General features: G+C 43.7%; 2 protein-coding genes across 13 annotated transcripts in view; one reads left to right on the plus strand and one right to left on the minus strand.

Moving 5' to 3' along the window:
• The window catches only part of UBN1 (ubinuclein 1), a 36,983-nt gene extending 22,194 nt beyond the window's left edge, over window positions 1–14,789 (minus strand). For all 4 annotated transcript variants that reach the window (XM_034670416.1, XM_002924584.4, XM_034670415.1 and 1 more), the window contains exons 1-7: window positions 14,131–14,789; window positions 10,672–10,959; window positions 7,573–7,659; window positions 6,907–7,002; window positions 6,453–6,587; window positions 5,644–5,747; window positions 4,491–4,929 (exon numbers count right to left, since the gene is read on the minus strand). In XM_034670416.1, the coding sequence (XP_034526307.1) occupies window positions 4,491–4,929; window positions 5,644–5,747; window positions 6,453–6,587; window positions 6,907–7,002; window positions 7,573–7,659; window positions 10,672–10,920 (1,110 nt within the window). In that variant the 5' untranslated portion in view covers window positions 10,921–10,959; window positions 14,131–14,789. The remainder of the gene's footprint in view (window positions 1–4,490; window positions 4,930–5,643; window positions 5,748–6,452; window positions 6,588–6,906; window positions 7,003–7,572; window positions 7,660–10,671; window positions 10,960–14,130) is intronic.
• Window positions 14,790–14,924: 135 nt separating this feature from the next.
• The window catches only part of GLYR1 (glyoxylate reductase 1 homolog), a 33,668-nt gene continuing 22,334 nt past the window's right edge, over window positions 14,925–26,258 (plus strand). For 8 of the 9 annotated variants that reach the window (XR_004628508.1, XR_004628507.1, XM_034670417.1 and 5 more), the window contains exons 1-4: window positions 14,925–15,065; window positions 16,103–16,139; window positions 17,212–17,291; window positions 25,632–25,770. Coding sequence is in view for 7 of the 9 variants with exons in the window: in XM_034670417.1 (XP_034526308.1) it covers window positions 15,028–15,065; window positions 16,103–16,139; window positions 17,212–17,291; window positions 25,632–25,770 (294 nt within the window). In the remaining 2 variants the exon portion in view is untranslated. The other variant, XM_034670421.1, reaches the window with a different exon arrangement.

Below are 26,258 nucleotides of genomic sequence, written 5' to 3' on the forward strand. Positions count from 1 at the left end.
AGCTGCCTGTCACATAACAGAGCTTAGTAAATGTTGCCTGAGTGAATGCATGAGGGAAAAACAAGTATTACTGAAAGAATGCAACCAGAGGAAGAAAGTTTGGAACTAACAGAACTTGCAGAGGATACACAAAATTCAAGTTTCTGCAGACCCTGGAGGAAGTGCAAAGGCCCAGGATGAAAGGGGGTGAAATGGATGGATGGAAATGAAATAAAGGGCATGACTTTTAATCCATTCACCTGCCAATTTTTTACATTTTCAGAAGGATTCAGAATTCTTGGCACTTCTAATATACTGATAGTATGATTTTAGTTTGAGAGAGAATAAAACTGAGTCATTCTTTTGCTTAAGCTTACACACTGCTACTTACAAGACCCCGAAGCACTTCCATATTAATTCAATCTAAATAGTTTAACATGTATTTCAAATGCCCCTCTGTTTGTCAGACCTATCAAGCTTAGGTTTTCATTCACATTTATTTAGATATCAACCAGTTCCTCCCATGTGTCAGAGGCTTTAATCTTTTAAGAAGATTTTTTTCTGATGCCTTCTGAATTGTGTAGACAATTATCTCTGAGGGTCTGGTTTTATACTGAGATAATTAGTCAAGTTCTATATTTTTATTTTTTTTAAATACTTAGAGAAAGAAAGAGACAGAGAGCATGTGAGCAGGGAGAGGGGGCAAAGGGAGAGAAGCAGACTCCCAGCTGAGTGTGGAGGCCGATGCGAGACTCAATCTCACAACCCTGAGATCATGACCTCAGCCAAAACCAAGAGTCAGACACTCAACCAACTAGCCACCCAGGTGCCCCTCAGGTGCTGTATTTTTAGATAAATCTAATTAAAAGAACAATCGGATTTATATCTGACAGTCTTCCAGAAATAAGTGAGGCTCCTCAATCCTAAGAAGAGATACCCTTGCCTAAGGGGTTGTATAAATTCATCAATCCTAGATTAATTAGGAAATGAAGTTAAACCAAACAGCCCAATCATGCTGATTTATAACAGTGTCAATAGCCCTTTAATGAGCTGTTTTATTTATAAGAAAAGCCACTTGCAGCCTCTTAGCACCTAAATCAGAAACTTATATACTGTACCTGTTTTTGCTGGTATGATTTTCTTTTTAGAAAAGATCAAACAGATTAGTTTGTTGTTGTTTTTTTTTCTTTCTTTCTACCTTTTCCTTGGATCCAGGTCTCCCTGGATGTGTGATGTAGGAGTTCTAAGTCTATAGGAGGGTAAAGGTGTGAGCAGGTAGATTAGAGGGCTGGGTGACATGGGGTTTCTGTTTCTTTTCTTTCCTCAGTACTGTTCCCATTTACGCTTGAGTCAACAGACCTGGGTCATCTGTATGGACCAGGCTAAGTAGTTGCCAAACTACATCAAGACAAGTAACCTGAGGGGGGAGCGACACACCTGAACTTTTCAACAACCAAGACAAAAGGCACAAACAAGGCATATTAAGTGCAGACAGGGTAACGCCATCAAATCAAATCAAATCACTGGATTCCTTGGGGCCATAAAAATGTACAGTACAAGGGAACAGGAAATGAAAAACAGGCTAACATAAGAAGAAAACAGTGACCATTGCTTGGGCACCTACCAGGGCGGCCTTCTTGGGGCACCTCTTTAACATACGTAAGTTTTCAAACAGATTTTTTTCAAAGTTTTAAGCATCACATCTAGTTAGAAGGTAAATCTAATTTTTGCTTCCCACAGCAAAGATTAATCCCTAAGGGATGGATACATACCAGATTAGAATCTGTTTATGGGACTGTGGTAGATGGCAAACAGGACCTCAGATCCCTTCCCTCCCAGTACATGCATTCTGCCACAGGGAGGTGGCCTAATTTCCCAACCCTCCAACACGGTTTGCTCTTGTGACTTGCTTTACCAATGGAGTGGGAGAAGTGATGTGAACACAGAATTTCTATGGCTAGATCTTATGGGCCTTGTAGATTCCACCTTCATTCTCTTGAAATGTTGCCCTGAAACTGCCATACCCTGAAGAAACCCAGGAGGAAAGACCAGAGGAGGGAGAGGCCAGATGTCCTGGCCATCTCCACCATCCCAGCCATCCGAGCACCCGGCCAACTTGCCAGCTGAACATAGCCACAAGAGTGAGCCAAGGAGGACCAGAAAAGGAACTGCCCAGCCACCTAGAGTCAGGAGAAATAAATTGCTCTTTGAAGCCCTAAGATTTGCGCAGTTTTTTAGATAACGGTAGAAACTAATAGATTTATCATCTAGGGCCAAAATTTTAAATGTAAACAATCTTGTAAAAATAAAGAAGAGGAAAAAAGATAAGGGAAGTGAAAAGTAAAGTGAGAAACACATAACACTACTAACATTACAGTTACATACATCAAGTTTAATTTAAATTTTAAAAACATAATGTCCAGTTCAAGATTGAGGACAGGGCTCCTTATTAAGGATCCAAATATCCACGGGTGGCTTTCAGAATTGTATGCAATTTCTGTGTACATAGGCATTTTTCTCCTGGGAAGAATAGCTTTCCCAGCAGATTCTCAGTGAGGTCTGGGCTTAAAGCACTTGTGCACAGATGCGGAAGGCTCCAAGGACCCAAGCACAGGCTGTGATGGGAATGGAGCACCTGGGGATCCTTTGGGATGGCATTAAGTAACTTTCTAAAAATAAGCCTTCTTTTCCATGCAACCATCAAAAGTGATGAGGGCTTTATAATAATATTTATTAAGTGAAAAAACAGGAAACAATTATTCACAACTATAATTACAACTGCAAAAAAACATACACAGAAGGTAGAAAGGAATAAGCAAATTGAAAATAGTTTTCAGACTGGCAGAATGACGGGTAATCCCCACTTTCTACCCCATTTCCCAAAGTTTCTTAACACTGTTATAGCAGAAGGGTCAGGTGATGACTAAAGTATCAATTTCACATACGAACACTGTATTTTCATTTCAGTATGTTAATATGTCCTGGTCACCACCTCCCCGTCAAAACCCAGCCTACCTTATCTATGGGATCCAGAACCCTGTCTCCATTGTCCCAAGAGATAACTTGGCAATCACTGAGGAAGAATAGCTTGCTCAGGGTCCATCCAGTGGACTCCAGAAAGTGAGGCTTTCTTGAATCACAACCCAACGCTGTTTCATGTTAAGCCACTTTGCTTCCATTGAATTGGTCCATCTTTCCCAAGAAATTGAAATAATGAGTCTAAGTTATCAGAGTAGAACACTACCTATGGTGGGTGTAGGGACACATCCAAGAATGATTTTGACTTTTCTCTAAACGACTGGCTACTGCCACATATACCTCACTCAACTTACTTAACGAGACTTTCAGAAGCTACAAAACAATTTGATTACAAACTGGAGGATTGAGAAGAACAAAGAGTAATTTTTTAAAACATAAATTCTGAGAGCAAACACAGAACAGTATGCTCAAACATGCCAAGTTCAGATTCAACTACTTCCACCTTAATGTCCTATTAAGATATACTCTGAATCCCTGACATGGCACAATTCATTTAAATCATAATATTCAAACAGAATACTGCACACAGGCTAAGGAGGAAGAACTAGAAATCCAACCAAGACATTTGCTTTACTTTGTATGTTGTGCTTAAATATTTTTTGGAAACAAGAAAACCATTTGTAGCAGTGGTTAACATTTTACCCTGCCCTAAAACACAAGACAGATTACGTGTAACAGTGATTCTGAAATCCTGTGAGAATCAATGGCTTAATACTTTAGCTACAAAGTATAAATGCCAAGGGAGTTGCACTGTAAGTCATGATGCCCAAGGTAAAACGTTTTTTAGCTGTCATCATAACTAGCGACCCATGCTTGGTTCACGGTAATACACTACTGAATTGACAATTCTTAGCACTCTAGAAATCAATTCCCAATTGCCAACGGCTGCTATAGCCCAAAGACTGTAGCTGTTTTTAATGGTTCATGGACAATATTAAGGTTCAGCTCCTTTTCATTTATCACACCTTAGGCATACCTATAATCACTACCTAAAGCTGATGATGGGCAAGTCCAAGGAGCAACTGAAGCCCAGTGGCAATTAAGTACATTGTCTACATGTAACATTCATCTGCAAACTTTTGTGAATTTTGAAAACTTTCAAAAGATTACTAAAATGACGGATCTGTGCCTCAGCTGCCTGCTGCCAACATTAGTGTCAGTCTATTGCACCAAAAGAAAGATATTTGTGGGGAAGGAACTGATAGGCAGGAAATGGAAAGACAGAAAATCCCCCCAGAAGAAAGTAGATTTTCCAGGAGTGAAAGAACCACAAAAGGCCTAAAAGTGATGCCTGATGGGCAGAGCTTACATGGTTTCCTCACTTGGGAGGAGAAGAGAGCTTGGAAAAGGTTACATCGAAACTGCCAATACACTAAGGGTTGCTCTGGGCAGTGAGCTTCATGTGGTGCAGAACCAGTGTCAATCTGCCCAAACCGCTTCCAGGAAAGCCCGGCCACTCTGTGTCACCATACCTGAGCCAGCTCCTTAACGCGCTTCTCCAGGGGTGCAGGCAGGCCTTCAGGGAGGGAAGAGGGCTGCCTGAATTCCTGGTCCAGTCCCACCCCAAGGGAATCGCTCTCATCATCCATATCACGGAAAGGGCTTCCTTCTGGAGACTCACTGAGCAGCTGCTCCAAGTCCAAATCAGTCAGCGAGTCCATGGCAGTGGCTGCCTGGAGCAAGTCGTTGTCAGAAGTGGAACCAAAGAGTGAGAGCAAGGGGTCAGAGGTGCCCTCCAATTCCCGCAGGCCCTGAGCTTCCGCCGATGAGACCGCTACCGGCTTATGGTCTTCGTCCCTCTTTCTCTGAGCCTCTTTCTCCTTCTGAAATTTCTTTAGCATCTCTTTAACGCTCAAAGCCCCAGAATATTTCTTTTTCTTCTTCTCCTTACTGGCATTGAGGGCTGTGAAGCTGCAAGCAAGGAGGAAATTGGTTACAAGGGCTGCAGTATACCTCAAAACGGAAATTCATGAGAGACTGCCCCTGCTCCCAGCGCAACTGTCTCCAGGAACCTCAGTCACAAGGCCACCCTGTTACTTCTCCTCCCTCCTCTTGGCATATGGAGCTCCTTCTTGCTGGGACCAAAGCTTGAGATTTAATACAGGTTAGCAAAACAGTGTCACAGAATGCTAAATATCCGATGTGTTTTTAAAAACCACTGCCAGGCTGAAATAAAAGGTTGCGAAAAAGGGGTGGGGGGCAAGAAAAATATTTATAGGGAAAAAGCAGGAGCAGCAGAGAGCAGCAGCAACTTGAAGGGCAGCTGGGGTGAGACCGAGTGAGGCGAAGAAAGCAGGACCACAGAAGACAAAGGGAAGTGGCAGAGACGGAAGGAGAACTGGGGCAGAGGAGGGGTGCCCAAGAGAACAAGAAACATCAGCAGTCACACAGTGACAGAAATAGCTGCCAACACTGACAGAGGGACAGAGAGAACTCCAACGTCTAACACACAGAGATGTGAGAGCACCGACTGCCCACAGGGGCACTGTGGGAGGCGTGAGGGGGAACGGAAGGCCAGGCCCTGCTGCCTCTTCTGAAGCTGTGAGGAGGAGGGCGCGTCAGCTCCCAGGTGTCCTGCCCTAACAGTTCAGATTTTATCCTAGCAAAGAAGCTGCTGCCTCTCACCCGGCTTTGGAAAACTTGGACTTTTTCGATTTCTTCTCCTTGTCATAAGTGTCATCTTTTTTCTTCTTCTTTATCTTCTCACCACCTTCCTTCAACTTCCGCTTCTGAGAATTAAAGACAAGGCACAGTTACACGGCTCCCTAACTCAGGGAGCAAGTGCACTACACAGCACTGGCCTTGCTCCACCCAGGGTACATCCTGAGAGCTGTCTTACTTCCTTCATGAGCAACAGCTTTCAGATCGGTCCCTGGACCACAGACCCGCAGCAGGTGAACACAGAGTACCCACCGACAGTGTCTCCTGGAAGCACCCAGGGCTAAGGCAAGAGGCCATTCTATAGCCTAAAACTTTTCTAGTTCCAGTTCGCTGTATATGGGCCCTACCTCTTGTTTTGAACACACAGGCAGTGGTGGGCAGATTTCAAAATAAACTTATCTTACGGCTAACTTGTTTTTGTTGGGGTGACAGCCCTGGGAACTGAAGTCCTCTACATGTCCACAGAAGAGACACAGCAAGGCTGGTGCAAACTCCCCTCACTCCACACCCTTCGCTGCCCTAGTCCCCGCCCTGAGACCACCTCGAGAAATGAATCCCTACTGAGCCTGCTGCGACACAGGCGTGGACACCTCCAGGTTCACAGCACGAGAAGTGACCTGTCAGCTTCAGCACGGCTCATGCCTTTCCGTCAAGCTCCTGAGCCATCTTAAACCAGCAGACATTCTGGCAAGTCACCTACTGATCTTTTTATAAAGTCATGTAAAAAAAAAAAAAAAGTACTTCTGAAATTCAAAAACAAGTATCGTTCTAACCTTTGGAGATTTCTTCTTCTTTTCTTTAATGAAGTCATCCTCAGATTCTGATGCTTGTCTGAATTGCAGGGTTCCCGAATTAATGTAAAATCCTCCATACTTTGTAGTCAAAGAAGCAGGAACAAGCTCATCATACTGAAGGGGGGAAAACAAATGGTCAGCTCCAAGCTCTGGTATATGACTGTGTTCTTCTGTCACTTTTCAGACAGCATGCTAAGACCTGCTTCTGGTCAACCACGAATGTCCCAGCTTAAAGGTGTTTGGACAGATCTGGTCATCATTTTCAGTGAGGGAACCATGGCCAGATAAAGCATGTCACCTCCTCTCTCTTCCTCACCAGGGCAACCCTTTCTTCACACAGAGAGCATGTCCACACTGACCCCACCTCCAACTTCAGGCCATCATCAGAACCTAGGGTGTGGTGGTTCCAGTGGCATTTTTAGTAAGGACTTACCGCCTCAGAATTATCGATGAAGGAGTCAGATTCATCGTAACCATACCCCATGTCAATCAGGTCCTGTATCCGATCTTTTCTACGTTTCTTTCCACCCTAAAATTTAAAAATAGATCATGTGGTTTTTCCATGTGTAACTGTGGTAAAAATACACAGCATGAGGCCTACCCTCTTAACAACAAATGTTTAAGTCTAAGGTCACATGCTTTTTTTGATACACAGAATTGTTGCCTTGAATTCCATTAACTAGTGACTAAAGGTTGTAAATCAGTGGAACAGTCACACTCACACACGCACACACCCCTACGTCCACCCCAAACCCTATTCCCTGAAGACCTTCTAAAATAGAACAGATTTGTATCTGCATAAAATGGCCTAAGACAGAAGAAGGAACTAAATGGCTTTGTATGCTTTGTATCAGAACACTTGTTCTAAGCATCAATTCTAGGAGTAAAAGGCCCTTCTTGCTCATTCATCCATTTAGCTCCACACACTAGTGCCTGCCACATGCATTTTCTGTACCTTAATGCATTTATCTAATAATTGCATTTGTTCTCTCCAACCTCTGTACTTGTTTAGATGATAATCCACTAAAGGAACATAAAAATGTCTGGAAACCTCTCCCACTCAACGAGGTTGTTTGGTTGCCCAAGAGAGGAATCTTACATATTTTTCTTCAAATTTCCGGGCAAGGGCCTCCACTTTATGCCTTTCCTTTTCTTCATCATTGAAAGGATCTGAGAGATCTTTCTTCTGTAAAGAGATCATTCCACAAAAATAAGAGTCACAAAAAAATTCCCACAATCCTACTCATAATACCTGCACTAACTACTCAATACCCATAAACTTCCTATCAAAAACAACTCAAGAAAGACAAGATAAAATACATGCTACTGTCCCAACAGTGTTTACCTTAGTTGCTTAAGAAAATAAAGTTTCCACTCATGTAATTCAACAAAACTTAACACCTACAATCGCCCACCATAGCACTAGATCCTGGAGGGCTCCAAATATGGCAAAGGGCCTTTAGGTAGGGATGCTCAACCTGTATAGAACTGTGTTTCATAGAGTTGGTTTCCTTTGTAACCCTAAAAATTATTTTACGCATTTAAAAACATTACTCTAAGAAGGTCCATAGGTTTCACTGATTTCCAAAGCAGTCAATGGCTCAAAAAGGTTAAGAACCCACTGAAAATAGTGCAAGTCCTTGAGAGCTATCCTGCCGTATTGGTTAGTACAGTGGTATGAACTTGCACTTCCTTCACTGCTACCAAAAATCAAAACCAGGTTCACAGCATTCCCTTTCCCTGGAAGCTTATCTTGTAGATCAGTAATCTCGTCTTTCCTCCCAATGTCAATAACCACTCCAAATATTTTCATGTGGTACTCCAAATATTTTCATGTGGTTTTCCAAAGTTTATTTCTACTCCGTAAACTTACTGTTGCATTTTTCTCATCAAGTAAATTTCCCAGAGTTAGACTTTAAGCTTCTTTGGTAAGGGATCTTAATCTTAATAAGAGACTCCTATACCGAATACATTTAAGACTTCAGAGTAGACCAAAATCACTAAAGATTGGATGCCTGCCTTAAGACAAAACTCTATTACCTCACCCTCCCATCACTGCCCACTGGAATCCCATCCTCTCATGAAGGACCTGTTAAATGAGATATTGTGGAACATATGTATAAGAGCCATAAGTGAGTGGTCTTTAAAACCTGCACTCATCTGTACTTTCTGAAGTTTCCTGTAATGATCGCATATAACTTAAGTGATTAAAATAATTTTAAGAAGTTCCACCAATCTAGAGCAATACTGGATACAACGTATACTCTCTCATGTCTTGCAAACAGTAGTTGTCCAAAAAGTACTACTTCCTGCACGCATGAAGGTCCAACTCTGTCCAAACACAGCATCCAGGATGTAAGCTCCCTGCTGTCCAAGCCCTGCAGGGCTTGTATTTGTATCAGACTTAAACAAGTGCCACATCGTAACTCCTGTTACCTGTGTTGGCATAATTCTAAAGTACCTACAAGACTGAAAGTTTCTCTGAGGCTCGGATAGTGGCTTCTCCACCTTTATACAGTCCTCGGCATCTCGCCCAGTGCCTTTACATTATAAGAAATATATGCTAATCGAATTAATACATGAATCTGTCAGACTACATAATACTTTGAAAATCACAGAGTAGACACAAAGATTCAGGAGTTCTGAATGTGAAAGCCAGGAGTGAATCCCCTGCAACTGAATCCAGAGTTCTCTGTGTATACATTTTTCTGCAATGGAGAAGGGCATTTGGATCCCTCAAAAAGGTGAAATGAAACCACTAGAATTCTAATTTCAGTTGAGCTCATAAATGAAGACCTCAACCAATCCCTGCTACTATCTCCTCCTCTCAAGGAAGATGATCCCATTTTGAATCCCTACTTTGGAAAAAGAGTCGTGAATGGGTTTGAAATTATTTTTTCTCATCTTGTGAAACAGCTCTCTTATAAAAGGTTGACCCTTGACACAAACTTACTGGCTTCCATTCAGCTAATCAGATCTTAACCAAGAAAACACATTTTTATCTGAGCACAGAAAACAGACAATCCTCCTAACCAAAGGCACTCACCCCCAACAGCACAACAGTGAATTAGAATGAAAGAGCACTGGCCACTGAGTTATGCCGCTAAAAATTTTACCTACGTGATCTCATTCTACCCTCAAACACCCTGTAAGCCAGGTACGAGGCTGATCCTCATTTTATTAAGAGCCACTCTAGATACCAAAATACCCCAAGCGCAGGACCCTACTAACCTCTGCCTCAGAGCCGAGCACAGTGCACCACAGTAGGCGCTTGTGCTCTTCACTATTTCCTACCCACGCTGCAGGAATCCGTTTATGTAAAATACAAAAATGTGCAAAACTGATTTCAGCTGTCGAAAATCAGTGGGCCTGGGTAGTATTTTGGAAGGGCAGGAAGAGGGTTCTGGTGTCCTGGAAAATATTACATTTTATACTCCAGACACAGGATACATAGGTGTGTTGAGTTTGTGAAAATGCATCGAGCTGTGAATTTATCAAATATGCACTCTTCTTACATATTTAACTAAGTAGTTTTTTTTTTAATTTTACAATGTTAATGAATTATCAAAACATCAGTAATAGCTGAAGCTGGTGATGGGTACATGGGGGCTCATTATACTATTCTACTCTGTGCATGTTTGAGAAGTTCCATACTAAAAGGCAAAACAAATCTGCCAGGAAATAAATAGGTCATTAAAAGAAAAACATTTAAGAAATCAAACTGATTCTCAAAAGATCTGAAGGCTAGAACCTAATTCTGACAAACAAAACATAAAAAAACTTCCATAAAAATTGGTTTCTATCCAACCGGGTAAAGAAAGTATCCAGAATCTCACTGTTCAGAAGAGACGAGCAGGAGCGCCTGGAACAGCCAGGGACTGTGACATTTACATTACACATAACACGTATAACCTTGGCATGAAGAGCTTCATTGTTCATTATTAGCCATAATTTGTATTAGCCTTGGATGCACAGTAGTCTCTCCAGCGTAAATCAGGAGAATGGTTCTAGAAAGAATTCTAACCTTTCCTGCTCAGAGGCAAAACCAGCACACCTAGTGACTGCTTTGGACTGAGTGCCATGATCTTGGGATAGCCAGAGCCCTTCTAGTCTTGATTCCACCCTCTAGAAGTCCCTTTTGCACAGGATGTCCCATGCATTATATCTGCAGACCGAGTCTGGGGCTGCTGGGGTGTACCTTTTCTGCGGGTTGAAGGCCTTTCACCTTCCCTCGTATGTTCTTCACCAGCTCCGGGTAGAAGAACTCTGGACAGCGTTTGTGATCTGGCTCAAAGAGGGTGAGTGTAATCCGAACAGCTGCTGCAGCCGGCTCAGAGTCCTGATGCTGTTCTGTTCCCCCAACCTCCTCTTTCCGGGATTTCTTCAAAAATGCAGGATTCAGAGAACCTGGGAGAGAGGTGAACTGGACCCTGTGGGGCTCCGACATGGCTACCAACAAGTCTTAGCGGGTGTCACTGCATGGCTTCTGTTAACATTAAAAGAAGGGCCAGGTCAAACCAAGATGATAAAAATGATTTTTCCTGTTCAGCTATTGAGATTCAAGCTTAAAAGAATTTCATTGTCAAGAAGAATCTTTTGTTAAGTTGACCTTAAATAGCACTTAATGCTTGTTTCTTCTTCAATACTACTCATCTTAAATATAACATTTTTAAATGTAAATGTAAATCACCCCAAATCCTATCATTCAGAGATAGTGTTCAGCATACTTCTTTCTAGTCTTTTTTCCTATGCCTAGTCAATAGTTCTTGAGAGAATCCATACTGATAAGAGTTTTCCTAAAGAATCCTCAAAATTGCAAACACCACCAGAGAATAATATTTCTCATTTAATTTACCCAACTTTTTTTTTCCTGGCTGAGAATAATCTCTTTCTTAAGATCTCTATTTTCATCACCAGCAGTACACTTACATTTGGGCCAATCTTTACAATGAGAAAGTTTTCAACAGCTCACAGAAGGTACTGCCTCCTCTGGGATAAGTAAAAAACCAGAGTCTCAGGAGGAGCGTGGCTCAGCTCATTTACTTACACAACAGCCTCTCTCCACCCAAAACTGGGCCTTGGCAAAATGAAAAATTATCACAGGCCAAAGACCTTCAAAGTTGCTTGGAAATGGTCAAAACAGACTGTAAAGCTCAGAATACCAAGGGTTTACAGAATAGAAATATCCAAACACACACACGCACTATATATAGTTTTTGTGTGTGTGCTTCAGGTATAATCTTATGTCCTGCTTTTTTAAACTCACACTCTAGTGTGAACTTTCTACCATAACACTAAATAAATATATTCACTGCAGCCTTGTTTATACAGGAAAAAAGAGAAAAACAACCTTAATATCCAGCATTAAGGGAATGGCTGGAAAACACTGCAGCTTTTTAAAATTGATTTCTTACAAATCTATAAATTTTCACATAGATATACAATGCCTGCCATACATCTTACAACCACTTTTTCCTGCTTCGTTACTGTTTATTTTAGATTAAAGTGAGGTATAAAAGAAATTTTAACTTAGTTTTCACACACTGCTCTAACTTGGCTTCTTCCCAGCATCAATCACTAACCTTTCTTTTCCCTGCTGACTTGGTATATGTTATATAGTAATGTATTAGACACCTTAAGATCTATTACTAAAATGCAACCTCTTAATGTAGTATATCTAGACATTCTTTAACCAAAGCTATACTGTTTTGAAAAATTTTAATGGTATATTTTAATATCTTCCATCAAAAATTCATCTTTATTCTTTTTAAAATAATAGTTATTCCAGGCTGTTTATTTTTTTTTTTTAAGATTTTATTTATTTATTTGACAAAGATAGAGACAGCCAGCGAGAGAGGGAACACAGCAGGGGGAGTGGGAGAGGAAGAAGCAGGCTCATAGCAGAGGAGCCCAATGTGGGGCTCGATCCCATACGCTGGGATCACGCCCTGAGCCGAAGGCAGATGCTTAACCGCTGTGCCACCCAGGCGCCCTCCAGGCTGTTTATTATTTCAGGTCAACTTTAAAATCATTTTGACAAGTTACAAAAAAAAAAATAGCTCACTGTATTTTGACAGTAATGAATGATTAGTTAGTAACTAATTCAGGAAGATTCACACATATCACATATAAAAATTTCTACTTGTATATATAATGTTCATTTTTTTTCTACTATGACCAAAAATTGTGATTGCTAAGACCAGGGAGTAAAAAAATCTAAAAATGAAGAGTTAAAAGAATTCTAAGTAGGCCACAAAGTGATTAACAGCAAAACAGACTGGTAGTGCAAAAAACCATCATGCACTAAAATGTTGGAAAGAAATTCCCCTAAAAAAAACCTTTCAGGGCCCCCAGGACATTCATGATGCCCTGGATTAAGCGTCCGACCCTTGGTTTGGACTCAGGTCATGGTCTCCGGTTGTGAGATCAAACCCTGCATCTGGCTCAGCGTGAAGTCTGCTTGGGATTCTTTCCCCCTTCTTCTCCCTCTCCCTCTGCTCCTGCCCCTGCTCTCTCTTTTCCTCTCTCTCAAATAAAAAATTTTTTTTTTAATTTGGGAGTAAATGTTAAAAGACTTAAAAAATAGTAAGTATTTACTCTATTTTAACAAACTGGACATCATTCTAAATAAAAGCACAGTACTGTACACACAGAAACATCCCTCCCAAAAAGCCTCAACTGGTGTTATCCAAGATACACTAGCCTTCTTTTGTATCTTGGTTTATTCCTAGGAATTACACGTTTTTTTCATTATACATCCTCTTAACTGTTGTATTTTCAAACTGATTATCAGTGAAACAGAAAAACTTAATTTTGTATGATGATTTTGTAATTACTCTCCTTACTGAACTCATTTAATGGCTTTCCCTTCCCCCTCTCCCCCCAATAGGCTGTACTGTCATTCCCAGAAATGAGAATTTCTTCTTCTTTCTGAAATGTCTCTTATTTTTGTTTCATGTCTTATTGCATTGGCTAGAACTTTCAGGATAACATTAAACATATACTCTTTACCATGTTCTGACTCCCATGAGAATGCCTCTAGGTCCAATGTGATATTGATTTAAAATTCATGTATTTTATCAAACCATTAAAATAGCCTTCAATCGCTCAAAAATTAAGAGTTTTAAAATTAGGAACGTATGTTGAATTTTATGAAATCATTTCCTGGAATCTTAAATGTGCTTTCAATTACTGGTGTGTCCTTAGGACAATATAAAACAGTAAACGACAGCTCCTGAAACCAGCTGCCGGTACTTTAGGGAAACGGAACTCCAAGAAAAACCAAGCTGCGGACAAGCCAACTCGCTAAAAACAAACAAAACACTCTTACAACCGAAGTCTCTCTATAACAAAAACACCTACAGGAGATGCGTGAGGAACCGCCACCTTTTCAAGCAGGTGACTCAAGAAAAACTCTAAGTCGACACTTAAAGACTATTGGGACCTTTTCAAAAATTGTTATTTTCCACCCGGGGTATTTGGGCCCTGTGCTGAACTGCTGTTAACAGTTCCCCATTCAATGACTTGGTTTTCACGTACTCAAAACTACGCGAGCATCTGCCTTCCTGTTGTCACAACAGCCAGCTCCCAACTTCTCTAAAAGTGTCAAACTACAACAAGGCGTACGTGAGAACCCGGTCCCGACAAAGACACGCACCTTTGTCCCCGGCGCGACGCAGGTTACGACCCCGAGGGCCGCACTCGTCCCCCCGCGGCCGTCCTCATGCCGGCCCAGGCGCCCGGACTGCGGCGCTGCTAGCGGCCGGTCCCCGAGCCATGCCTCCCGGCGGGTGGTCGACCCGCACCGCGGCCCATGGCCGGGTCCCCACGCGCCCGAGGGAGCCTCGCCGGCCGTGCCGCCGCGCCGGCCCGGGAGGAAGCGAAGAGACGCCGGCTCCACGTCGGTCGAGCAGCTCGGGACCTCGGGCGGGCTGCACTGCAGCCCCGGGAGAACTTGAGGCGGCGGACGCGGGCTCCGAGCCTCTCTCTGGACGCCGGCCGTTAGAAAGCGCGCACCGAAGGACCCGTCCACCCCCCGGGCGAGGCCACTTAGAGCCCGCCGGGCGCGGGCCCCGGGCGCGGGCGGAGGCTGGCTTCCAGGCCGCGCCGAGGTCCGTCAGGGCAGCTCCCGGTGAGGCGACACGGCCGGCCCCCGCGCGGGACTAACGGCCGTAACGGAAACGCCGACGGGAGGGGGCTGGAGGCCAGAGCCCAGAGGCGGGGCGGGCCGCAGGGCCGGCTCCCTCGCTCACTCTAACGGCCGCACCGCCGCCGCCACCTCCGCCGCCTCAGACCACGGGCGCTTCGTTGTCACGAGCCGGAGGGAGGGGGAAGGAGCCGGGAGTCTCCGGGCTCCGGCGCGCCGAGAGCGCGGCGCCTGAGTCACGTGCCGCTCGGCCAGCCAATGAACCACTGCGGGCGCGGTGACGTCAGGGCAGCGGCGTGGCCGATGACAGCCGGCCCCCGTCACGTGGCCGGGCGCACTCCAATGGGCGGTGCCGGGGCAACCTGATGTTCCCGGCGTCCCGTGCGTCGGCGGTGGTTGGGTGGTAAGATGGCGGCTGTGAGTCTGCGGCTCGGCGATTTGGTGTGGTGAGTCCGGGCGGCCAGGGCTAAGCGAGGTGCGCCGGGGAGCTCCCCCACTGGGCGTGGGGTTCGCGGCCAGCCCCGGAGCTGCCTTTCTATGCGCTCCAGGCTGCGGAGAGAGGGCGAGACGAGGTGCCGGCGCTGGGAGCGACGCCGGGCGGAAAGGGCAGCCCGGCCCCGGGGGACTGAGGCCGAGAGTGGCCGCGGCGGGCCGGGCTCTGAGCCCCAAGGCCGCCCGGGGGAGGGCTTCGCTCCGCACCTGCACGCCGGCGGCCACGGTGAAGGGAGCCTCCAGCGCCGCACAGCTTCCGCGGACGCCAGGTCCTTGGGGTCTTGCTGAGGCTCCACAGAAAGCGGGAGAGCCGGGGAGCCCGCGGGGCCATCTCGCCTGGGCAAGCCCGTCAATGCTCCCGTTGCGATGGAACCGACCTGTACGGGGGGCTCGGCTGGGGGTGTCGAAACCGGACTGCTGGCGCTGCCCCGTGAAGAAATGGAAGGGAGACTTCTCCTTTACAGCCGAAGGCTTGGCAGTGACCGGTGCCTTCTTGGGTGCCTCTCGTGGTCTGCTTCTGTGTCCCAGACAACCGCCCGAACCAAGACTGACTGTCGCCGCTTCCCTGGAGCGACGTAGCTCACTTCTCGACCCAGAGGAAGGTTTCCATTAGCATTTGTCAGAGCGGGGCTGGTCTCACGGTGAATTAAACCAGACTTTGTAAGGGGAAGTCTGTTTTACAGAGCAAACTACCCCCCAATCCCCGTCACGGGGAGGCTCCAGACAAGTGACTCTTGATTGGTTTTGTTGTTCTGTATTTCATGTCACCAAAAGAGTGCACATACCTTATGTACTTTGTATTTCGTTTCTGAAGTGTTTGGGCCTCTTGGGCCCAGCTGTGGAAGCCAAATTAAGAACTCCTGTTTGCCAGCTTTTGTTTTGGCACTTGAGGGTGCAGGTGGAGAGTTAGGAAAATAAATTTCACGTTGAGTGGGTTGAAGGAGAGGGACTGGCTTTTCCAGGGTAAATGCTGACTGTGTGTTTTCTCTAGGGGGAAACTCGGCCGGTATCCTCCTTGGCCAGGAAAGGTAAGTTGTCTTGCTGCAAGTGGAAGATACCTGAAGTTGGGTTTGAGAAGGTGGAGAATGTAAGATTCATTCCCCTCAATTTCTGGCATTTAGTTAAACTGGACCTATTTAAATAACATTCAGTTTTTCTTTCTCTACTTTGTGTTTAGAAAAGGAAATATAATATAAACCAGGTCATTTAATCTGCAGCAAATGCTTATCTCTTGAATCAGAGATGGTTTTGGTGAAGTTTTTTAATCCTGAAAATCAATTCTAATTTGAATTTAGCTTTACACTGAAATGTAACAAAAGGAGAAGAAAATAAATTCTCCAGGAAGAGAGGAATCTAAATGTAGGTTAGTGAAAAGTCAAAGTATTTTTGTCCCAACTAAGTTTAAATCTTCTTTCCATGTTACCATATGTGCTGCTCCAGTGCATCTTTGCAGAAGTTGGCATTCCAGATTTTGCATGAGGCGATCCGTCATAGCTTTCCAAATGTTCTGTTTTTATATTCTTGCTAGGAGCCCAGGAAATGTCTTTAGACTGTCTCTTTGCAATATGGCATTTTCATTGCCTCAATTCTTCATTGTCATTATTACCTGTCTTAACTCTTCTTGCAGTTTTTTTTTTATTGAAGCATATTTGACATACACCGTTGTAGTAGTTTTCAGGTGTACAACATATTGATTCAGTAATTCTATACATTACAATGCTTACCACAATAAGCGTAGTCACCACTTAACATCATTACTTCACCGAAGTATTTTTAACAGTGTTCTCTGCATTTCTTTAGTGATGACAGGGTCACCTGGTTGGGGGGGTTGCCGTTGATCTTAGTTTTAATGGCTTTTAAAACAGTGCCATTGCAGTAGAAGGGGTATTCTACCATTCTACCTACTGAACACTGCTGCATGGTAGATGGAGGGAACTTCTAGAATATTCACACATTTCTACACATCTCAGTAGAAAACTGCCAGACTGGAACATGTACTACCTGGGTTCTTTTTAAATATATTCCTTTTGTTTTATTTCATTTTTTTTCTTACCAACTTTGAAGTGTGGAAAAACGTTTTCCACCCCTTTTACTCCCCAGATTGTTAATCCACCCAAAGACTTGAAGAAACCACGTGGAAAGAAATGCTTCTTTGTGAAGTTTTTTGGAACAGAAGATCAGTGAGTAGTGCTCATCAAGAGTTTCACTTTCCCTTCGTTTGGGCGTTGCCCTGGATCTGAGCTGCTTGTGAGAATATTCTAGGGACCCTAGTTCATTTTTACTGTAGTCTCAGAAGGGCATGTTGTTCTGGCTTTATACCTAAATAAAAGGTGCTATTCTTAGCTCATAGCACTTTTCCTGGGGCCAGTAACAATGTCAGTTAAGTTAGAAATAGGATTCACTATCTTCTAAATATGATAATCACAATGAGATTATTTCTCAATCTCTATTGAATCCCATTGGTTTTTAATTCGACTCTATCGAATACTCTTTTTATAAGGGCCATGTTTGGTTCTCTTTTAATGACTGTTTATCATTGTGGTTCATGTATGAGGTTTGCAGTGAAATCAGGACCATTCATTTGAGATTCTTTGATAGGCCATATAGGTCACAGTGAGGAGGAGAATGTATATTTATCTGAGTTTCCAGTGATTTGTTCAGCGTTCTTTTTATTACATGGATTTGATTACCTGGATATAGCTAAATGGTTTAAGTAGTTGCATTTCTACTTACAATTTTTAGAGAAAAATGTAGTTTTGGGCTTGAAAAATGTGAATATTCTGAGGACTCTAATACCGGTCTTAAAATATACATTCCTAGAAAGTTATATATGCTCTTCTACAACAAAACCTCTCATAAGCAGTGTTCTTCACTCATTCAGGAGTTTATACACCATAGTGCTCAGCCTGGTTTAGAGGTTTTTTGTTTTTGTTTAAGATTTTATTTATTAGAGCGAGCATGTACGCGTGCAAGTGAGCACAATCAGCTCAGCGGGGAGCCTGACGTGGGGCTCATCCCAGGACTCTGGGATCATGACCTGAGCTGAAAGAGACACTTTACAGACTGAGCCACTCAGGCACCCCCTGGCTTAGAGTTTAAATGGTATGTTTACCTTCACCATGCAGGTATACCAATACACCCAGTTCTCTGCCACAAAACAACTTAGCAGCCTTTTGATGACAGGATTCAAGGGAGTCACTGGCCCAGAGCTGTGAGAGCCAGAGACACTCCGGTACCCAGAGTATTCTTGTAATGCCATTGACATTACAAGAAAGATTGTCCCGGTGTAAAAAACAAAAACCAGTGCTAATCGTACAGCCACACTTCAAATTATTGACACCAAAAGGAGCTTCCAGAGAAAAGCAAATGTTGTGGTCCTTGCCTTTTAGGAATTCAGGTGAGAAGACATAAATATTTCAGACGGGAATAAGTGCAGAGTGAGTGATACAGATGACTGTTAAAGGGCTCTAGAACAAGGAGAGATCAGTGGAGAATAGGCAGGTCAAAGAAGGGTGATGGAAGAGGTGGAGTTAGAATCCACCTTTGAAGGATGAATAGAATTTGAGCAGGCGGGAAGAAGGGCAGTGCATCAGTGGGAATACTGTGAGCAACTGGGCTTAAGTTGGATGTGTGGGTAGAGAGAGGCTCCCCACCTGGGGTAAAGAACCGTGCTTGAGAATAACAGACAATATGGTTGACCTGACTTGGTTAGCTAAACGAAGATGTACAAGTCTAAAACAAAAGTGGAAACTCATGGAAAGTGGGGGCTTGATCAGATTACAGGAGGCCTGAAAGCCATTGTGTTCTTACAATTTTAAAAAAATGTTGGAAGGTCAGAAGAGTAAACGGGTGCCTATGTATAAAAAAAAAAAAAATACTACAGGTGAGACAGAAAATTGGAGTTGAGTGCATTTCAGCACTTAACTAGGCACACAGGTGAAGCCAGTGAAAGGGATGCATTTACTGAACACAAAAATAACCTAATGTTGTTAGTAGTGGTGGTGATGATGTGATTTCTAACGTTCTTTGAGGAGATTCATAAGCACCTGGATTTTGGGCAACTGTTAGATATATCTTTAAGCTTGTTAAATTCCCTTGGTAGAATTCCACATAAAAAGTTATTAAAAAATAGGGCGCCTGGGTGGCTCAGTCGTTAAGCGTCTACCTTCAGCTCAGATCATGATCCCAGAATGCTGGGATCGAGTCCCACATCGGACTCCCTGCTCAGTGGGGAGCCTGCTTCTCCCTCTCCCACTCCCCCAGCTTGTATTCCCTCTCTCGTTGTGTCTCTGTAAAATAAATAAAATCTTTAAAAAAAAAAAAGTTATTAAATAAGTTGTCACAGGACCAACACATTATCTTTTTGTGGCTAGGCGGTTGACAAAGGAAATAAGGGGTAAGGATCTTCAGGCACTTCTCTGAAGGGAGAAGGGTTCTTAGTGACCAATGATCAGCAGTGTTTACTATCTTTAAATTATCTGAAGGTGAAGTGTCCAGGGAATTACTTTGAGGAAAGAGCTCTGGATTTGGTGCTGGCCTGCTGTGTATTCAGATGTCATCGCACCTTTCCTATAATTTGGGCAAGCTATTTTCACCTTTCTGAGTCTTTGTGTCCTTGCCCACATGTGGGATGATATTCCCTAATTCGTAGTTATAAAGGAGAAGTAGTGCCACTTGTTTGTAGTGTGGTGTGGCACACAACAGGCGTTCAGTAAACTTCAGGTCAGTGTGTGTGTGTATGTATGTAGAACAAGAGAGCAAATAAGCTGGTAAGAAGCAGGTGGCTTTAAGTAAGGGAAACTTGAGAGAGAGGAGAGCATTAGTGTTTGAAAAAGAAAGGCATCTGAGAGTTGGAAATTCCTAAGGACTTCAGCCAGGTTGGTCGGTTTGTTTATTTATATATTTATATATGTGTGTGTATATATATTTTTTTTTATTTAGTAGAGAGAGATAGCGACAGAGAGCACAAAGGGGGAGGAGAGGGAGAAGCAGGCTCCCGACTAAGCGGGGAGCCGGACACAGGCTTGATCCCAGGACTCCAGGATCATGACCTGAGCCCAAGGCAGACACTTAACGACTGAGCCACCCAGGTGCCCCGGATATGATTTTTTTTAATATTAGCAAGGCTTTTTATTAAAGAGTAAAAAGGGTAGCTCCTTAAGATAAAGATAAAGATGCCTGGGTGGCTCAGTCAGTTAAGCGTCTGCCTTCCTTCAGCCCAGGTCATGATCCCAGGGTCCTGGGATCAAGCCCCACATCAGGCTCCCTGCTAGGCAGGGAGCCTGCTTCTCCCTTTCTCTCACTTATACTGTCTCTCTCTCACTAATAAATAAGTAAAATCTTTAAAAAAAAAAAAAAAAAGAAAGAAAGAAAAGATTTCAGTCTTCTAGAAAACTAGTTTTTCGCTCTTCCTCTGTCAAAACATCTGACAAATTGTGTTGGTGTCCCATTAGGAAGAGAGAGGACCAGACCTTCCTAACCAGATGCCCCTGGAAGGGGAAGGACTTAATAGGATGGCTGGATTCAGCTCTCCGAGCCTGGATGGCCAGTGTGGGGTTACTTATGGTTGTTTGCTATTTCATGGAGGTATAGAGGGAAAAATAACTTTAGCATAACTTTGACAACTCTACCAGGTGACCACACCCACAGATGAAGTCTCAGGCACATGAGAGCCCACCTTGAAGAGGGAGTTGCCCATCAGAATAGAAACTGACCCCGGGGTTTGAAATTTTCATCAGTGGCCATGGGTGGCAGGATGGAGGGAGCTCATTTAGTCTGTGGATGTTAAAAAGTGCCCAGAGATAAACAGTTCAAGAGAAGACTGCTGGCAGAAGAGGGTAGATCCCAAATGACCACCTGAGAATTTCTGTAGCAGTCTTCATACCTGATCCTACAACAGCTCTTTTGGGAAATGGGTGGGATATTTGTTCTAGTTCTCACTTTTTAACAGATTTGTACACTGAAAGGCAGGAGATTTGTGGAGTTCAATGATAGAATGTCCAGGATCATAGCCTGAGATACTTTTTACATCAAGGCAGTTGTATAAGGTATGAAGTGAGTGAGTACAAAAGTAACTCTTGGAGAAGAGCCTGTGGCTTATAATTACAAGCAGATTGGAGCCATCCGAGCATCCCTCTTTCTTTTCTCCTGGCGCCTGATCGCCCCACTTTCCCTGTATCTAACACTGTGCAGTAGCTGGAGAACAGAGCCAGATGGATGGTGAGTACGCTGCTATTTGGACTGAGCCAGCAGCGTCCCTCTGCCAGGGCTGGACAATACCTGTCCTAGAGAGCACTGAGTAGGTTTTCCTCTCCCAGCACCAGCATCCATCCTACAGATGACTCGCCTCATGGCTGAGACAGTGGACTCCAGGAGCAGGTGTCATGCACCAGAATTAAAGAATCTGGCACAAAAGAAGCGGCTGGCCATATTGGCATAGGAAGCCCAGCTTGGAAGCCTTATCCAGCACTTGGGAATGTTTTCAAGTTTTGAAAACAGAATCTTCTAAATCTATCTTATCTGCAAGTCTTTTGATGTGTGTATGATAATCATTGCTTGAAATTAACAGACAAACTTTTATTTTCTTAGTGACTTTTTTTTTTCAGTTGTTTTTTGATTTGTGGTTTTTTTGAGTGTCTTTGATTTCTGAACAGCTTAGACTTGGACCTGTAACAACTTAGTAATCCTCAGCCTCTTTCAGTGGTTTTAAAGCAGGGCAAGCATACAAATTGTTTGCTCAGTACTACTCACCAAGTCTAGATGAGAAGCAACCCACATCTTCTGAACCCATCTTCGTTCTCACCTTTGGACTGTGCTGACACAAGTGTGTTCTCACTCCCACCCAGGTCATTGTGTCATGCAAAGTCTGAGACACATACGTGAGAGTTTGGAGATTATTCATAGACTCACATGTTTAATGTGTTATGTACATGGTATTATTTTAACTTAAGGGAAAAGCAGGTCGAAATTATGGAAGTTTTTGAAAATGTGAGGTGTTGAAATTCATTTTGAGTGGAGTGTGTAACCTGAGAGTGTCTTATAGTGGAAAGTTTATATTCGCAAATGAAAGAATTTATAGGAAGTGTATCAGAATACCAGGGTAAGTTTGCTGCTCCTGGCTGTGTTACAGGTGCGGGTACACCTGCGACCAGGCAGTAGCTACCTACCTGAGGAAGTCATGGGGGCAGCCCCCTGGGCAGAGGAGCCCATGTTCTACAGCAAAAGCCTTTATTGTTGATTTGTTGTTTCTTAAAGATAATATGTTCATCCTTGTCCCTCAGCCACCCAGTTACCAGCCCTTGGGCATCCAGTTTTACTAGTTTCTCATGGCATGTCCCTCCAAAGACAGTATGTGCAGAATCGGGAAGTTACATACTCCTTTTTCCTCGTTTTCACACAAGTGATAGTGTACTACACACTTCTGCATCTTGCTTTCTTCCACGTAGCCAGATATCTTAAGGGACCTTCCGTTTTGTTCTTCGTAATGACCTCACTGATTGCCACTATAAACAATGGGATTTACTTCCTTGTACGTAAAAGCAAAGGCTCATACTTTACACACCACTTGACTAAGCTTGATTTTTCTGACTCCCAGCCCAACAGCAAATTAGGCCGAAAAGGTCCAGCTCCATATGGGCGTCAGGAGGATGATAGGAAGGAAATCATAAGTCACAGATCATATCACAGAAAGAAACAGAAGTCACCTAAAAAATAACAAACGGGGGCTGCTGGGTGGCTCAGTCGGTTAAGCATCCCAACTCTTGGTCACGGCTCAGGTCTCAATCTCAGGGTCATGATAAACAAAATACACAGGCAACAACACCAAAAAAGGCCACCGAAGCCTCATAACATTTAGCCCAGAGGTCAGCATTCCAGCCCCTGTGAACATGCTTAGAAAGCATCATTTAGTCAGTGATTATTTATTGAGCACCAGTTGCATGCCAGGCCCAGCTGATGGGCCTCAGTGTACTGGAGAATGGTGCGTTATTAAAGCTCTGGCTGAAAAGCATACTCTTTAAGGAGACCGGGTTTTGCAATACAGCCTTTAGGGAAAAAACTATTCAGATGGCTAAAGTGATTTCAGTTTGGCTTGCTTTCGAGAGGTAATCCTCGTAGGGCTCTGGTGGGCTGGCTTTTTATTTATAACTTTTCAATGGGGCACAGTGCTTCAACGATAGGCTGATTTCTTAACTAGATTAATATTTCTTGCATTTATCCTTTTGATATTTATATTGTCCATTCTTTTAGCAAACCATTTTCACTTTTCAAAAACGGTCGGAGAGGGAAATTTCATTTCACTATTCAAATGCCAGTCTCAGGATGAATGTAATTTTGCCTGTACCATTCTTCTGGCAGAAATCAGTAATCCACTTAAAATGCCTCAGTGAAATAAATGGGCGTGGATTATTGGTGCTTCCTCCATGGATGTCCTTACTTCTCCAATTCCTCTGAATCAGAGGTTCACATGGGAAGAGGGAGGCAGGGATTAGGTTGCGTAGAGTGTATTGTCCCATCTCAAGGGGCTCCATAAAAACCACCCCACTGATCTTACACCAAAACTTGTGTGGGTCTCATCTCCTAACCTGAAGCTCAGAGAAGGAAGAGTCATGTCAGAGCATGTGGCTCTTTAAGCTTTATTGCTGGTACTTGTGTCATCTCAGTAGGACGACTTGCTTTTCGGGGCGTGTCAGGCTTTGCATCTCCTCTGGTGGTCTGTCCTTAGAAACACTAAATGGGAGGAGAAGCAGGAGGGTTCTGTTCAGTGGTGTACCTGCCAGGCAGTGTAAGGTCAAAATATAATTCCATTTTTCCTTGCTGTAGAATAGACCAATTGAATCTGCCATGTCAAGTTTCAGACTTTAAGATGAGTTAGTCACTGGAAGATACCTGTTTACCTCACCTGGTTGGAGCTCTATGCGGTGAGACAGCATCTGAGTCCTCGTTCATTATCCTGTTCTCTTTGGTTTCGCTTAGCCATAGGTAATGTGCTTAGTATTGGTTTGCTGTCACATTTGCAGGCCGATAGTCCCATGGCTATTGTGTTTGTACAGATCCAGCATCACAATTATTAGCATAACACTCAAAGCATGGGTGGCCGTTGCTGGTTTGGTCACACTATTTTTATGTAGAGATTAGCACTTTTTGTGTTGTTTTCTTAATAGACTCCATGCCTAGTGTGGAGCCCAATGCGGGGCTTGAACTCAAGATCTTGAAATCAAGATTACCTTTGAGATCAAGAGTTGGATGCTTAGGGGCGCCTGGGTGGCACAGCGGTTAAGCGTCTGCCTTCGGCTCAGGGCGTGATCCCGGCGTTCTGGGATCGAGCCCTACGTCAGGCTCCTCCGCTATGAGCCTGCTTCTTCCTCTCCCACTCCCCCTGCCTGTGTTCCCTCTCTCGCTGGCTGTCTCTATCTTTGTCAAATAAAAAAATAAAATCTTAAAAAAAAAAAAAAAAGAGTTGGATGCTTAACCAACTGAGTCACCCAGGCGCCTCACATGTCTACTATTATTACTGAATATTCTCCAGCTTTCTCTAAAGGAAAGGACCCTTAGTGTGATAGCTCTATCCTATTTCCTATTTCTCTATCCTTAACCTGACCTCCTTTTTCAGAAGGTAATGCTATGAAACTTGTATTACACAGTAAAAATGTATGTAAGTTAACGGTTACCTCGCCAAGCCTATAAAATCCCCTTCTTTGTACTGGGACGCTGAATGTCGTTTAGGAAAACCACAGGAAGCCAGCTGGTACAGATTTGTTCGGGTTAGTTTGGTAGGCCAGATATTCCAGAATTGACAACTGATGGCTTTTTTACTTGGGTGTGTTACACATTGATGGTAGGAATTAAAAATTAAACATCATAAGGGTATGTTCTACCTTTAATCACAAGCAGAATCTTGTTTCTGAAAATCTCCTGTGATGACTGCTCCCCTGATTCCAAATCGTGTGTCACATGTTTCATGTGGTTTAGTCGCCACGACAGGATCATTTATGAACAAATACCTGTAAGAGCAGCAGATTTCAGATGCTTCATTCCTTGAGCCATGGGAGCATCCTTCATTCTCCGTTGATTGACAGGTTGTCTTTCTGATTTGGGTGTTGACTAGGCAATGACGTTGCTCTGGTCAGTGATGCTTTCTGATGTCCTGGGTCCGTGAGGGGCTCTGTGATGAGAATGAAAGAACATCTCCAGGCTTCCTCTGTCTTGCACAAGTGGCATACGATGTGTGGTTTAGTGTGGAAAGCTGGTGAACAAGAGTGGACATTAATAGCCTGGAACTTGTGGGGGATGTTCTGGTTTGGGTGGTCGTGGTGGTTGTGCTCGACTTGTTTCAGGAAGACATTCTTTTATAACACCCCATGAGTTTGGAGTGGTTGGTAACATGTTTTGAAAAAATGGCATGCCTGTTTCGAAGTCCAATTAAACCGAACAGCTATCTGCATTCTGTTGTGATGAGGTATTTGATCATTTCTGGCATGGGCAGTGTGGCTCATACCCTTTCCATGTGTGTTTTCTGCTAGTGCCTGGATCAAAGTGGAACAGCTAAAGCCATACCATGCACACAAGGAGGAAATGATAAAGATTAACAAGGGGAAACGCTTCCAGCAGGCTGTGGATGCTGTCGAAGAGTTCCTCCGGAGAGCCAAAGGGAAAGACCAGGTGAGAGACTGATTCTTGCTTTATTCCAACATCGGACTGGTTATTTTGGCCTTGTAACTAACAGATTAAATGTGGCCCAAACCCAAAGCTCTATTCTTATGAAATGCCAATGGAGAAAACACTACTTCAGTTCAAGGGAATCCTCGTTTTGCTTATCAGCTTGAAACTCCATGCATGCCGCAGACTTTTCTGAAATAGATTGCTGTTCTTGGGAAAGTCACTTGGACTCAGGAGAAGTATTTCAGCGTTTGAGTACAACACAGGCATTTTTCCCTTTTACATAGTAGAGATTAGGAGTGTAGCTTCTGGGGTATATCCACTGCCTGGGTGTAAATCCCACTTCCTAGCTTTGGGGCTATAGGCAAGTGATTTGACTTTATCTGTTTCCCCAAATATCAGTGGGAGCGATAGAACCTATTTCGTAGGGTTGTTGTGTGGATAGCACATGTAAAGCGCTTCTCCTAGGGTGTGGCTTGTGTAAATGGCGG

This window comes from Ailuropoda melanoleuca, chromosome 10 (assembly GCF_002007445.2).
Source record: "Ailuropoda melanoleuca isolate Jingjing chromosome 10, ASM200744v2, whole genome shotgun sequence".
Taxonomy (NCBI): domain Eukaryota; kingdom Metazoa; phylum Chordata; class Mammalia; order Carnivora; family Ursidae; genus Ailuropoda; species Ailuropoda melanoleuca.